This window comes from Oryctolagus cuniculus, chromosome 20, assembly GCF_051225735.1.
Source record: "Oryctolagus cuniculus isolate XC-2025 breed Fujian yellow rabbit chromosome 20, ASM5122573v1, whole genome shotgun sequence".
Taxonomy (NCBI): domain Eukaryota; kingdom Metazoa; phylum Chordata; class Mammalia; order Lagomorpha; family Leporidae; genus Oryctolagus; species Oryctolagus cuniculus.
In genome coordinates this window covers 43372104-43385469 of record NC_142886.1, presented here as the reverse complement: position 1 = coordinate 43385469, position 13366 = coordinate 43372104, and the positions used below count along the sequence as shown (strand labels likewise).

At 61.1% G+C, this 13366-nt stretch overlaps 1 protein-coding gene across 2 annotated transcripts in view; it reads left to right on the top strand.

Moving 5' to 3' along the window:
- Positions 1–12458, top strand: part of ASB2 (ankyrin repeat and SOCS box containing 2) — a 37098-nt gene extending 24640 nt beyond the window's left edge. For both annotated transcript variants that reach the window (XM_051839133.3, XM_089322730.1), the window contains 4 exons: positions 809–980; positions 7136–7700; positions 8499–8652; positions 11848–12458. In XM_051839133.3, the coding sequence (XP_051695093.2) occupies positions 809–980; positions 7136–7700; positions 8499–8652; positions 11848–11984 (1028 nt within the window). In that variant the 3' untranslated portion in view covers positions 11985–12458. The remainder of the gene's footprint in view (positions 1–808; positions 981–7135; positions 7701–8498; positions 8653–11847) is intronic.
- Positions 12459–13366: the final 908 nt, after the last annotated feature.

The window sequence follows — 13366 nt, the reverse complement described above, 5'->3', positions numbered from 1 at the left end:
ACAGGAACTGGTCCCACCAGCACTGAAAGTGAAAGTGAGAAGCCCCCAGAAACCTTGAGACCGCAGGACGCACTGTGGTTAGCTGGAACCTTTCCTCGCGGCCCTGACCTGTCGCAGCTGCCTAGGTCCAGCCCCGTGTGGAACGCAGAAGGGCAGGGAGCCCTCCTCCTGCAGAGCCAGTCATGAGCAGGGCGGCCAGCTCGCCCTTCCCCCGGGAGCTGCAGAGGGTAGAGCCGATCGGCTCAGCCCAGCTCCGCAATTCCATCAGCAGAGACAGGAAGTAATTCCTCTCTGACCCCTTGAACTGAAATCGGAAACAGATCCGGGTTCGTGAAGTTACCAGGACCCCCCTCTATCAGGGCTTCTGGGCTCTCCTGGACTCACAAGGCTTCTCTCAGGACAGAGCCCAGCATGGCCTTTTAGCCTGGCCTCTGCCATCAGACTACCAGGTACACATCTGGCTCTAAGTTTACGGGCTGTGTGACCCAGGGCCAGTTGCCCAGGCTCTCTCTGCGTCTGTGTCCTCGTCCGTAACGTGGAGCTGGAGCGATGCTCATCCCACAGGACGCCACGTGGATTCAGAGAGATAACAGGGGCAAAGCCCCGGGCCCGGCACACAGTAGGTGCTCAGTGAACTCCAGCCCCACCACGGCTGCCGCCAGCCTCTCAGGGGCCTCTGCTCTGGCCGCAGCCCCATCCTTACTGCAGGTGTTGGCGTGGGGAGCACAGCCGTGCGCAGTGCTCCGTGGGTGCGGCACGGAGGCCACGGCTGCCCTGGTCACTCACCCACCTGCTTTTCCTTCTGCAGGTGCCGACATCAACACGCAGGCCAGCGACAGCGCGTCGGCCCTCTACGAGGCCTGCAAGAATGAGCACGAGGAGGTGGTGGAGTTCCTGCTGTCCCAGGGCGCCGACGCCAACAGGGCCAACAAGGACGGCTTGCTGCCGCTGCACATGGCCTCCAAAAAGGGCAATTACAGGTCAGCCCAGGACCCTCCGAGGGCGGCGGGGAGCCGGGGCGGGGGCTGCTCCGAATGCCCCACCCACAGGAGTAGGAAGGCCCAGGAGAGATGAGCGTGGAGGGCGGAGGGAAGCCTGGGGTGCACGGGGGTATGGACAGCCAGGCCAGTCTGGTCAGCAAGCGCTTCCACAGTGTAAACTCACCCCATCCTTGTCCCGACGCTGGGAAGCCAACACGACTGTTAGCTCTCGCGGAAGCTAAGGCACAGAGAGGCTGAGTGACCTGCCCAAGGACACACAGCTCGGAGGTGCAGGAACGCCCCTGCTCTCAATGTCCTGTGTGTAGGCATGTCACTCAGGAGCCAGATCCGGGCCTGGATTGCCGAGTGTTTCGGGGGGGGGGGTGCAAAGGGAGCCTCGTAGGTAATTAGCAAGTGTGCAGGGAATGTCCACCGTGGCGCTAATGGAGTCATTTGCCGAGTGCTTACTGGGTGTGCTGCTACTTTAGATTACTCAATCAATCTGACAGCAGAGAGAGAGAGAGAGAGAGAGAGAGAGAGACAGAAACAGGGCTCCCATCTGGTTCACTTCCCAAATGCCCACTGAAGCCAAGCTGGGCCAGGCTGAAGCCAGAAACCAAGAACTCAGTCTGAGTCTCCCCGGGGGGTGGCAGGGACCCAAGTACTTGAGTCACCACCTGCTGCCACCTGGGGTGCTCATTAGTGGGGTGTCTGTTGTCTTCCCGGGAGTCAGGGGGAACTAGCTGGGCGAGTGACATCCCACAGGAGGGGATGAAGAGCCCTGGGGGCAGAGCTTGGCCCAGATCCTTCTCTGCAGGAAGCCAGCACAGGGCCAGCCAGAGATGCCCAACTCCACCCCTACAACAAACTCGGGGGACACGGCCTTCGCTGGACCACATAGCTAGCTGCAGGGCAGACAGACCTGGGCTCGAATTCCTGCTGAGCCCACTGGGCACGGTGCCTAACATTTCTGAGCCTCATCTTCCCCTCCTGTAAAATGGGAGCGTTACACCTGCCTCTTGGGGCCCTTGCAGGAACTAGTGACATGGATGTGCGTGGAGAGAGAATGGAAAGGAAGCTCCTGGGTGGGGGTGCTGGCACCAGCAGGTGCACAGGGCGTCCACACTTGCCTGCGCTCATGCAGGGAGCACACATGCCGTCACTTTTCAGCAAAGCCGCCAAAGGGGAGAAAGTGACTCCAGTTAGCAGCGGTGGTGGGCAAGATGGCGCAGTTCTCTTGAGTTCCAGACAGTGTCCAGCCTCTGTCAGAGTTCAGCTAACGTGGTTTACCTTGAACCTGACCCCAGGGAGGTCCAAATGACGAAGGCAGGAAGGAGCTGAGAGTTGGGAATCCCCCCCCCCCCACACACACACATACTTGTCTGTATCACTCTGGGGGAATGTCTTTAAAAGATAAGTTTATTTATTTGAAATTCAGTGTGGCGGAGAGAGGAGGGAAGAGAGAGAGAGAGACAGAGAGAGATACCATCTGCTGGTTCACTCCCTAAATGCCTGCAACAGCCAGGGTTAGGCCAGGTGGAAACCAGGAGCCAGGAGCTTCCTCCGGGTCTCCCACATGGATGCAGGGGCCCAAGCACTTGCGCCATCTTCTGCTGCTCGCCCAGGCACATGAGCAGGGAACTGGATCGGAAGTGAAGCAGCCGGGACTCAAAGCTGGCATTCTGATATGAGACACCAGTGTCACGTGGCGACTGAACCCGCGGTGTCCCAGTGCTGGCCCCCACGCCTTGCTTTTCATGATACACATTTTCCATGGGCTTTGGGGGAGGCCTTTCATATTTTGTGACCAGCATAAAACACCAACTTTCATTTTGGGTCTCACTTCTGGGTCTCTTACTAATAATAAACTCTTTCTCTTTTGCTAATAATTGATATCACCTTTGCATAAGGAGAAAGCAGTTTACAAAGCGCATTCATGAGCAGACTAGCATCGCGTGGGTGAAGAGGGAAAGCACAGCTCAGGGCTGAAGTCCTGGCTGAAGGCAGGGGGAGGGATCCTGCACCCTGGCCCCCGCCCCCCGGATGACCCCTCCGCTGCGGGAAGCCGATTGGCTGCTGTGGCTCCTGGAGGAAAGGACGGAGAAAGTCTGCAGCTGACTCAGCACCAGGGCTTCTGCTGACTCAGGCTTTGCACCAGGCGGGGGTCAGGAATCTGCATCTGACTCCCTGCGCTGCGCTGTGTTCCAGAGCTGGCCATCTGCAAGCTCCAGTCTCTCTGTGATGCCCCAGAGCCCCTCAGACAGGCTGGCTCAAGGCAGCAGGGCGCGCCTGCCCTCCGGCGCCCTCCTTTATGGAGGAATCGCCCCTGGCTCCAGCTCCCAGGATTTCCTGGAAAAGCCAGGAGTGCCCGGAAGGCACTTCCCGGGGCAGGAGTCCCACCGCGCCCGTGGGGACACCCTCAGGCAGCTCTTGCACAGGCAGGCCCCGTCTGGCTCCAGCATGAACATACAGAGGCTCAGAGAAGAGGTAGCTCCACATGCCCCACCATGCATGTGCGTGTATACATGCACACACACACATACACACACATGCACACAACACACACACACAGTGGGGTTGGCTGTGGGGCTGCATGCTGCTGGGAGCAGAGCCACCTGCCAATGGCTGGTTCCCATGTGAAAGTCAAGTCCACTGACAACGGTCAGTCCTCCCCACCCCCGCCTTCCCCGCTACATGACCTGGTGACCTAGAGTGCCCCCGTGTTGCTGTAGCAGGGCGAGTGGCTGCAGCGGCCGCGGCGCTGGAGATACCAACAGCTGCTACCGGCTGACTGCCTGCCGCACAGCAAGCGTGTGCATGTGCAAGAGCTGCTGTCAGCCTCAAAAGCAGGCTTGGCGGAAGATGTCGCTGGGCTGCCTAAGCCGGGCACAGTGGCGCCGCCTGGCGGGGTTGTGATGAACAACACGAGGGATAAAGCGCTTAGGTTCTGGGTCATCTTATGATTCAATGAGGGAAATGTGCAAACACTTTATTTTATATCTGAAAGGGGGGAAGGTGGGAGGGAGGATGGGAAGGAGAGAGAGAGAGAGATCGATCCCATGTGCTGGTTCGTTCTCTAAATGTCTGCAGTAGCCATGGGTGGGCCAGGCTGAAGCCAGGTGTTGGGAACTCAAACCAGGTCTTCCATGTTGGTGGCAGGGACCCAACTCCTTGAGCAGGAAGCTGGAGTCAGGAGCCGGAGCCGAGGCCCACACTGAAGCAGGCTGATGGGGACAGGCAGGTGTTTCCAGTGGTGCCTGGCACACAGCAGAAGCATTACGGGGGATATTTAGGGGGGCAAGATGTCTGTAGTGACCCACAGGGCCTCAGTGAGGGTCAGCACCATCGTCGGTGCTAGTAACCACCCTCTGCTATGCACGTGGTTCTGAGGAAGGCCCGGTGCTGAGAGCCAGAGCCAGATGTGGGGCCCAGGGGCAGCTGATGCTGAGACCCCCCATTTCCTCACTGTCGTGCCGCACCCCCACACTGCTCAGGACACCTGTTCTGCACAAAGCTCTCTGCCTACTGCATGACGCCAGGCCGGATTGAGGCAGGACATTAGAGCCAGGGCCTGCAGGAAGTGTGAATCCTGGGTGGGCCAGCAGGACCCGGGCAAGGAGAGTGAGGTTCGGTTACTGGGGGAGGGGGCCCCGCTATGGAGAAGAGGCCCAAGGTCATAGATGGCCCAGCCGCCACTGTACCTGCTATGGTGCTGTCCTGGGTTGTCCTGCGTTGGCTGGGCCGGGTCAGGCAAGGCTCAGCTGGTTGGTGTAGGCACAGCTCCAGCGTGGGGAGGTCTATGGGGAGGGCCAGCACCAAGCCTCCCGCACAGCCAGGGTTCCACAGCAGTGGCCACTTTTCCCTTCTCCCAGGGTCTACTCTGGCCTGCAACACTCTCTGATGCCAAGACCTGCCTCTGGGGGAAGTGGGGTGACCCCAGCTCGATTTGTGGGGTGGCCCCTGGTCCTCCGGCCCTCTAGCCCACAAAATGAGCTGAGGGAGAGGAGTCAGGTGCCCAGTGGGGCCACCACAGGGCCACTGTCCGTGCCTGGGAGGAGAGGGGCATCAGAAAAAGGCTGGGCCCCATGTGTGCAGACACTGCCCGCTGTCCTCGAGTGCCATCTGCCTTCTGTCCAACGTCGCTTCTTCCCCACGCCACATCTAGGCCTCAGTTCTAGCCGCTGTAAGATGAAGGGCTGCACAGATGGATGTCCGGACCCCAGCCTGCGCTACACACTTTTCCGATGGGCAGAAATGGCCAAATGACCGGCTGCCTTATGACAGTGCTTCCGGGAGCAGAGGCAGCGGTGGGTTGAGTTCCCACATTTCTGCCACTTTCCCTCCGGTGGGCGGGGTTGGCTGGAGCCCAGCCACGACCTGCCAGAGACACCAGCCGGCTGGCCCGCGGCCTGGGGCACCCCGCTCCCTGTTCTTTCCCGTGCTTGGGCACAGCACGGCTGTTACAGAGCATTTGTTGGCCATGGCCAGGGTCCAGGGTGAGGCCCCAGCCCTGCCTTGGACCAGCACCTCTGCAGAGCGAGGTCAGGCCTCCGGTGCCTGCACAAATAGAAATTAGGAGGCAATTAGCCCCCCTGGGCGGGGGAGGTTCCTTTTGAGGTTTTAGAAGCAGAATTTGGTCAAACATAGCGTCACTAACAATAATAACACTTTCCACTGGGATCACAGCAGGAGGCTGCTGGCATCCGATTTCCAGGAAGTCCAGTGCCAGGAGGAGAGGCGTGGGAACAGGCCTGGCGGCACCTGCTCTCCTCCCCACAGCCACCTCCATGGGGCCCCACACAGGGCTGGGCGGTCACCTACCAGCAGGGATGGGGCGGATTAGGGGCCTGGGAGTGTGTGGCAAGGGCAGGGGGTGAAGACGAGGGGAGGGGTTCAGTGTCCTAGGGTCAAGCCCCGGGGCCGGTCCACACCCTGTGATCTCTCACTTCACTTCTTTGTAGCCCCTCGGCTACAAAGAAGGCCACAGAGCAGCTCTGGCTGCCCCACGGGGCTACTATGAAGGTGAATGGGTGCAAGCAAGTTACCAGGCTGTAAAAAAGGACAGCACAAGTCCACGATGTGTGAGCTGTCTCCCTCGGTGCCACACAGAAGTGGAGGAGTGGTTAAGCCTCACGGACCGAACTGCCAGCACTCCAATCCTCCCCGCCCCATTGCTTGCTGGCTGTGTGTCCCTGGGGGAAGTCACATGCCCTCTCTGGGCTTTCAGGTCCTCGTCTGGAAACTGAGGGTGATTCTAGTACCCACGGGGCTGCTGGGAGGACCTAACAGTGATATTGGTGACCACCTGAGGTCTGTGCCTAAGTCAGCGGGAGGGAGATGAGCCAGGGTTGCAGGTAGCTCCAAGCCTCAGCAGCGGCTGACCAGGCTGGCCAGGCCAGGGGCGCAGTGGAGAGGCGGGGACAGGCTGGAGTCAGCCTCCAAGGGAGGAGGCGCTGAGTCTCGGGAAGGGGTGCAAGCAGCTTTGCGATCACAGCCGCTGATGGGGGGCTGGGGCAGGACTGGCAGAGCCAGACCTCTTTACCCCCTGCTGTGCCCCCCCAACCCGGGCTGCACCAGGGCCCCCAGGACAGCGAGACGGGGGTGCAGGACGGCCCAGGGCTGGAGTCAGAAGAGGGCCCAGGTCCCAGTGTGTCCCCTTCGACTCTGTGAGCCTTGATTTGGCTCAAGTGGGAAGGATGAGAGGTGGGGTGGTCCGTGGGTTGTAGGGATGAGACCAGCAGGTGCACGATGGGCTCTCGGCCGTGGCTGTCCCTGTCCACCCTCCCCAGGCAGGGCAGGGGCAGGACCCACTGCTTCCCTGGGCATTCACTGGGTTTGCAGGCCTTCTAATCAATTCTACCAGCTGAACTGCGAAACATCAGAAATAAGTCAGCGGGAGAATCTTGAGGTTTTTAAGAAATCAGACTTTCGAGGCTAGGGGACGTGGGTCTGATGCATGGCTCCGCCCCTGGCCGGCTAGTGTGGCTTGGGGAAGGTGGCTCAACCTCTCCCAGCCACAGTTTTCTCACCTGTGAAGTGGGGACGGAAGCAGACCCACGGTTCCCCAGGGCAGCTCCGCGCGCGCTGCTGGCCCCTGGGCGCGCTCCGCCGCCGCCCCGTGGCTCACGCCCCCCCCCCCCCCGCCCCGCCCGCAGGATCGTGCAGATGCTGCTGCCGGTGACGAGCCGCACGCGCATTCGCAGGAGCGGCATCAGCCCGCTGCACCTGGCGGCCGAGCGCAACCACGACGCGGTGCTGGAGGCGCTGCTGGCCGCGCGCTTCGACGTGAACGCGCTGCTGGCGCCCGAGCGCGCGCGCCTCTATGAGGACCGGCGCACCTCGGCGCTCTACTTCGCAGTGGTCAACAACAACGTGTACGCCACCGAGCTGCTGCTGCTCGCCGGCGCCGACCCCAACCGCGACGTGATCAGCCCGCTGCTCGTGGCCATCCGCCACGGCTGCCTGCGCACCATGCAGCTGCTCCTGGACCACGGCGCCAACATCGACGCCTACATCGCCACGCACCCCACCGCCTTCCCCGCCACCATCATGTTCGCCATGAAGTGCCTGTCCCTGCTCAAGTTCCTCATGGACCTGGGCTGCGACGGCGAGCCCTGCTTCTCCTGCTTCTACGGCAACGGCCCGCACCCGCCCGCCCCGCAGCCCTCCAGCAGGTTCAACGACGCCCCCGCCGGCGACAAGGCGCCCGGCGCGGTGCAGGTGGGCGGCGCGCGCGCTCCAGGGGCGGTGTAGTCGGGGGGCGGGGGCTGGCGCGCTCCGGAGGCGGTGCGGGCTAGCGGGGCACACGCGGCGGCGGGAGGGTGGGCATCTGCGGAGCACGGGGCAGTCGGGGCGAAGCGGCGATGCGCTTCGGAAGGCATAGACTGCGCCCGTCTGCTTTGGAGCCGGCGGAGCCTGGGTGTGTGTGCTGCGGGGGAAGGGGGGCGTCCGGACCGCCACGGCCCGCGAAACCATGTGGTCTGGCCCTGCCTAGACAACCGCAGGCGGGACCCGAAGTCCAGTCTATCTGGAGCAGGCTAACTTTTGAGTGGCCCACGAGTGACATCATTGATAGCTTCCCCAGCCCTGCTGGTGGAGCTCGGTGCAACTCCTCAGTTGGTTTCACCAGGGGCGGGGGAGCTGAAGGAACCCCCAGAGGAGTCGGGGTGTGGGCGCTCTACCTGCCCTGCCCTGACCACCCCCTGGAAGTGATGTGAGGTGGGAGCAAAGCCAGCGCCTCTGAGGCAGGGCGGGTCGCTGCTGTGGCTGCAACGGTCAGCACTCAAAAGGAAGTGAGAACCCGCTTGTCTTGGAGGTCAGGGTGACCGATGGGCATCCGTGGGCATCCTACCATGTTCATACACCCACTTTATAGACAAGGAAGTCGAGGCTCCGAGGGCTGGCTTGGAGGGGCGTGGGTTTTCCGGAGCTGCGCCCAGGGTCCTTCCTCGTCCCTGGCCCCAGGGCTCCATCTGGAAGATGAGTTCACCCCCGACCCTGATGTGTGCCCGCTTGCAGTTCTGCGAGTTCCTGTCTGCACCCGAGGTGAGCCGCTGGGCGGGGCCCATCATCGACGTGCTGCTGGACTACGTGGGCAACGTGCAGCTGTGCTCGCGGCTCAAGGAGCACATCGACAGCTACGAGGACTGGGCTGTGATCAAGGAGAAGGCAGGTAGGGGCTGTGCCGCCGCCGCCGCCGCCGCCGCCGCCACCCAAGGCTGTGCCAGGCTGTGGGTCCCAGCTGTCTGTCTGTGACTCCTGGAATAGTTGAAAAGGAAACTGACCTTCATGGGGGCGTGTTGCCTGGGCCAGGCAGTGGTGGAGCTGAGATTCGAACCCAGGTCTGACCAGCTCCCCCTTCCCCGGCCCCACTGAGTCCCGCCACTGAATCTTTCCATGTTGCTTTTTAAAACATGAATAGATTTAAGTTTTTATTTATTTGCAAGGCAGAGAGAGGAGAGAGAGAGAGAGAAGGTAGTTTCCACCTGCTGGTGTACTCCCCCAAATACCCACAATAGCTGGAGCTCGGCCAAGCTGAAATCAGGATCTGGGAACTCCATCCAGGTCTCCCAAGTGGCCAGCAGGGACCCAGGTACGTGAGCCGTCACCTGCCGCCTCCCAGTGTGTGCATCGCAGGAAGCTGGAATCAGGAACGGAGCTGGGCTCGAACCCAGGCGCTCTGATGTGGGATGTGAGTGTCCCCAGTGGCATCTAACTGCTGCACCCAGCACCTGCCCCTGTGGCCCAGGTTTCTGGTCCCTGGGAGGCAAGGTGGTGGGGTGGGGGAGGGCATGGCGGTACAGGGCATCCCAAGCTGGAGGGTGCCCAGGAAGCATGTGACGCTTAGCCTGCAGCTTCCTGGGACCGGTGCTGTGGCACACAGGTGAAGCCGCTGCCTGTGACGGCGGCCTCCCACGTGAGTGCCAGTTGGAGTCCTGGCTGCTCTGCTTACCATCCAGCTTTCTGCTAAGGCAGTTGGCAAGGCAGCAGAGGATGGCCCAAGTGCTTGTGCCGGACACCCACACGGGAGACCCGGATGGAGCCCCAGATTCCTGTTTTTTGGCCTGGTCCAGCCCTGACCACTCTGGCCATTTGGGGGAGTGAACTAGTGGATGGAATATCTGTGTGTATATGTCTCTCTCTGTAACTCTACCTTTCAAATAAATAAGTAACTCATTAAAAGCAAATAAAAGTGCAGCTTCCTGGCTTGAGCAGGCCGGGGCTGAGGGCCCACGTTTTCAGGTTCCAGGTGGTACCACTTCCGCTGGTTCATAAACCTCCCTTGTCTAGCAGTGACTCCGGCAGGCCCTTCCGCCTGTGTGCCCTGAGACCGTGCTGCCTTGGGCACCATCCCTCGCGCCTCGGCTCTGACTCACTGGCTTCTTGCTCATTGATAGAGACCTGCTGCAGGGTCTCTCATTTGCACAGCTGCCTGGAAAGCACTGAGGCCTTTGCCAGTCACTGGGGCAGCGACTGGAGAGGCTGCACTGAGCTGCCCACTCACCCGGCGTGGTGCTGAAGTCATCCAAAGATGCTGTCACTGCGATCCTTGGCCACTAGAGGGTGCGGTGATCTGTGCCGGGATAGCGGTCCCACCTGCTCCGTCCTCTCCTCCCTTGCCTAAGGAAGGGTGGTCCCTTCCTACTCCACGGTGGCCCTGGGGAAACAGGTGGAGGCTTTTCGTGTGGTGTCAATGTTCATTGACAGGCAGAACAAATGGCTCTTCACCGAGAGCTGTTTCGGTGACCTTAGAGCCCACCTTCCACCTGCAAAGTGCACTCCGTCTGCTTTTTTCTTGAATGCCAAGACATTGACCTTGACACCATTGGCTTCTGAGTTGACATCAGATGGGCTCTGGGAGGCGGGCCGTTCACTGGCCAGCTCAGCCTTCCCAGCTGGATGTCCTCTGCCCTCCAGTGGCCTTTTGCCTCCAGCCGCAGGGGAGAGGTGCTGAGCTTCACGAAGGGCAGGGGAAGGGTCAGAAACAGTGCTGGGGCCAGCGCCGTGGCTCAATAGGCTAATCCTCCGCCTTGTGGTGCCGGCACACCAGGTTCTAGTCCTGGTTGGGGCGCCGGATTCTGTCCCAGTTGCCCTTCTTCCAGGCCAGCTCTCTGCTGTGGCCCGGGAGTGCAGTGGAGGATGGCCCAAGTGCTTGGGCCCTGCACCCCATGGGAGACCAGGAGAAGCACCTGGCTCCTGCCTTTGGATAGGTGTGGTGTGCCGGCCGCAGTGCGCCAGCCGCGGCGGCCATTGGAGGGTGAACCAACGGCAAAGGAAGACCTTTCTCCCTGTCTCTCTCACTGTCCACTCTGCCTGTCAAAAGAAAGAAAGAAAGAAAGAAAGAAAGAAAGAAAGAAAGAAAGAAAGAAAGAAAGAAAGAAAGAAAGAAAGAAAGAAAGAAAGAAAGAAAGAAAGAAAGAAAGAAAGAAAGAAAGAAAGAAAGAAAGAAAGAAAGAAAGAAAGAAAGAAAGAAAGAGGAAAAGAAAGGAAAAGAAAGAAAAAGGAAAAGAAAGGAAAAGAAAAGAAAAGAAAAGAAAAGAAAAGAAAAGAAAAGAAAAAAAAAAAAAAGAAACAGTGCTGGGTGTGGGCGCCCTGGCTGGGCGGCACTTGGCCCGGCCTGCCTTGGCCCCCTTGGCTGGGCACCTGCTGGAGGCCCCTGCCTCCCTTCCTCACCTGGCGCTGTCTTGCCCACCCCGCGGGACCTGCTTGGGTGCCCCATCTTGTGTGGGAGCCTTGCCCACAGAGGTCCTGTGTGGGTGCCTCCCCGTCTCTGGCTCCCACCCAGGACTAGGCCCAGCAGAGGGGCTCAGTATGTGCTTGTTGAATGGCTGGGTGGGTCTTTGGTTGGACAGATGCCTTCTCCGTGCCTGGCCTGTGCCCTGGACTGAAATAAATGACCCTCTTACTGCACGTCCCAGTCCCTACCCGCTCCACCCCTAACTCCCAGTGCCGGGAGGCCTCCTGGGGGAGGCCCCTCGGCCTGGCCTGTGGACACCTGCTGGCGCCCAGAGCCGACTTCCACAAAGGCGGTTAAACCCTGAGCCCTTTGCCAGTCTGTGTTTGGGGGTCCAGACTGAGACGTGGGGATGGGAGTCCAAGTCGCAGAAGCTCACTAAGCCTTGGTTTCCTCACCTGAGAAGTGGGTGTGGCCCCTCCCCTGCCTTCCTTGGGCCGTGCAGATCAGTGGCCCATGGGAGGGTGCTTTGCCAGGTCCCTAGGTGGCGGGGCCGGGGGTGGGCAGGGGCGGGTACCCCTGTCTTACCCAGCGTGTCAGCTGGGCGCCTCCCACTGGCCCCAGGTCACGGATGCGAACCTTCTGGCAGCTGCAGATGAGCCAGCAGCGTCTGTCTTCCCCTCCTTTTCGCAGAGCCTCCAAGGCCCCTGGCCCACCTCTGCCGGCTGCGGGTCCGCAAGGCCATCGGGAAATACCGCATCAAGCTCCTGGACACGCTGCCGCTCCCGGGCAGGCTGATCAGATACCTGAAGTACGAGAACACCCAGTGACCGGGCCTGGGCAGCCGGGCGGCCCCTCGGACTGTTCCTACGACGTCTCGGCGCAGCTGTGGCCCCAGACCCGAGGGGCCTGGCCAGTGACAGGAGGCTGCAGGTTGCGTCCTTCTCAGCTGGGGTGGCCACCGTGGTCTCACAGGGGCTCTGGGCCAGAGCGGAGAATACAAAGTGTCCAGTAGAAGAACCGGGTGCTTTCCAGCTGCCGAGTCCTCCCCGGGGCTCCCCGGGGGGCAGCACTAGAGGTGGTCCCGACTGGAGAAGGCAGGCCAGCAGGGATCCCCCAGCCTCTGACCTGGGATGCGGAAGGACTTTGAGAGGCCGAAGGACCTCCCTGCCCTGGGCAACGCTCCACTTGACTTCGAGTTTCTCTCTGAAGATGTGGCCCAGGGCTGGGCTAAGGAGACCCGTGGGTCTGGGTTGGCGGGGGAGGGAGGGGCTTTGTTGAGTACAATAAACGTCACACACACATCCTCCTGCCCGGCAAACCCGCTCGCCGGTCTCCCCCAGGCCTCAGGTCCTCAGCCTGCCCCTGGCAGCCGTGGGGTTGGGCACATGGCCCCCAAGCACAGCAGCTTTGGGCTTCCCGAGGGCTTCATCCACCAGGACAGATCCCAGGGCCCAGCTGTCTACCCTGCTTCAGTCGCCATGGAAACAGGAGCTTCATCACAGGCAAGGCGACGGTGTCCCCCAGTCTGCCGACACCTGGGGCTGTCTTGCCCGTGCCTCTCCTGGCGTGCTCTTTTCACATCCTGCTCACCTGCCACAGAAGTTGAGACACTGGGGAGGGAGTTGGGGATGGGGCAGGGCATGGGCCAGTGTGTAGGGGGCATCTAAATACTGGCTGCTATGAGCAGCAGTGCCGGAGAGATGGCCCTGGTCAGCCCTGCAGAGGCACTGAACTTGGCCGTGCCCCAAGCCCTGGCCACTGTCGGCCCCCGGGTCCTCACGTGAGGCGAGTGGGCAGCAGTGGTGCGCGTGCTCAGGTTCTCTGGGCCTGCCACTGAAGTCACTGGGGTGCAGGCCGTCTGCAGCCACAGCCCGGGGGCCGCCTGGCCGAGAGACTGCGGTAGAGTCTTAGGCAGGTAGTTTCTGGCCTTCAGGGGGTCAAGCGAGGGGTGGGTGGCACTGCTGTTGGCTTGCTCCCCTCATCTGTACAGGGTGGTCCTGCTGGCTCTGACACACTGGTCTCCATGGAATTAGCACGTGCTGGTGTCCATATGGGGAGGAGTAGCCTTCCCAGCCGTCACAGGCCAAACGGGGCTGAGATGGAAACAGCCCCCCAAGGGGAAGGGACGTGCACACACAGGTCCCTGGGATTCCAGTTCCCAGTGGTTGGCCCCAGCCCTGGGCTGCCTTCCCATTCACCAGGTAGAGCT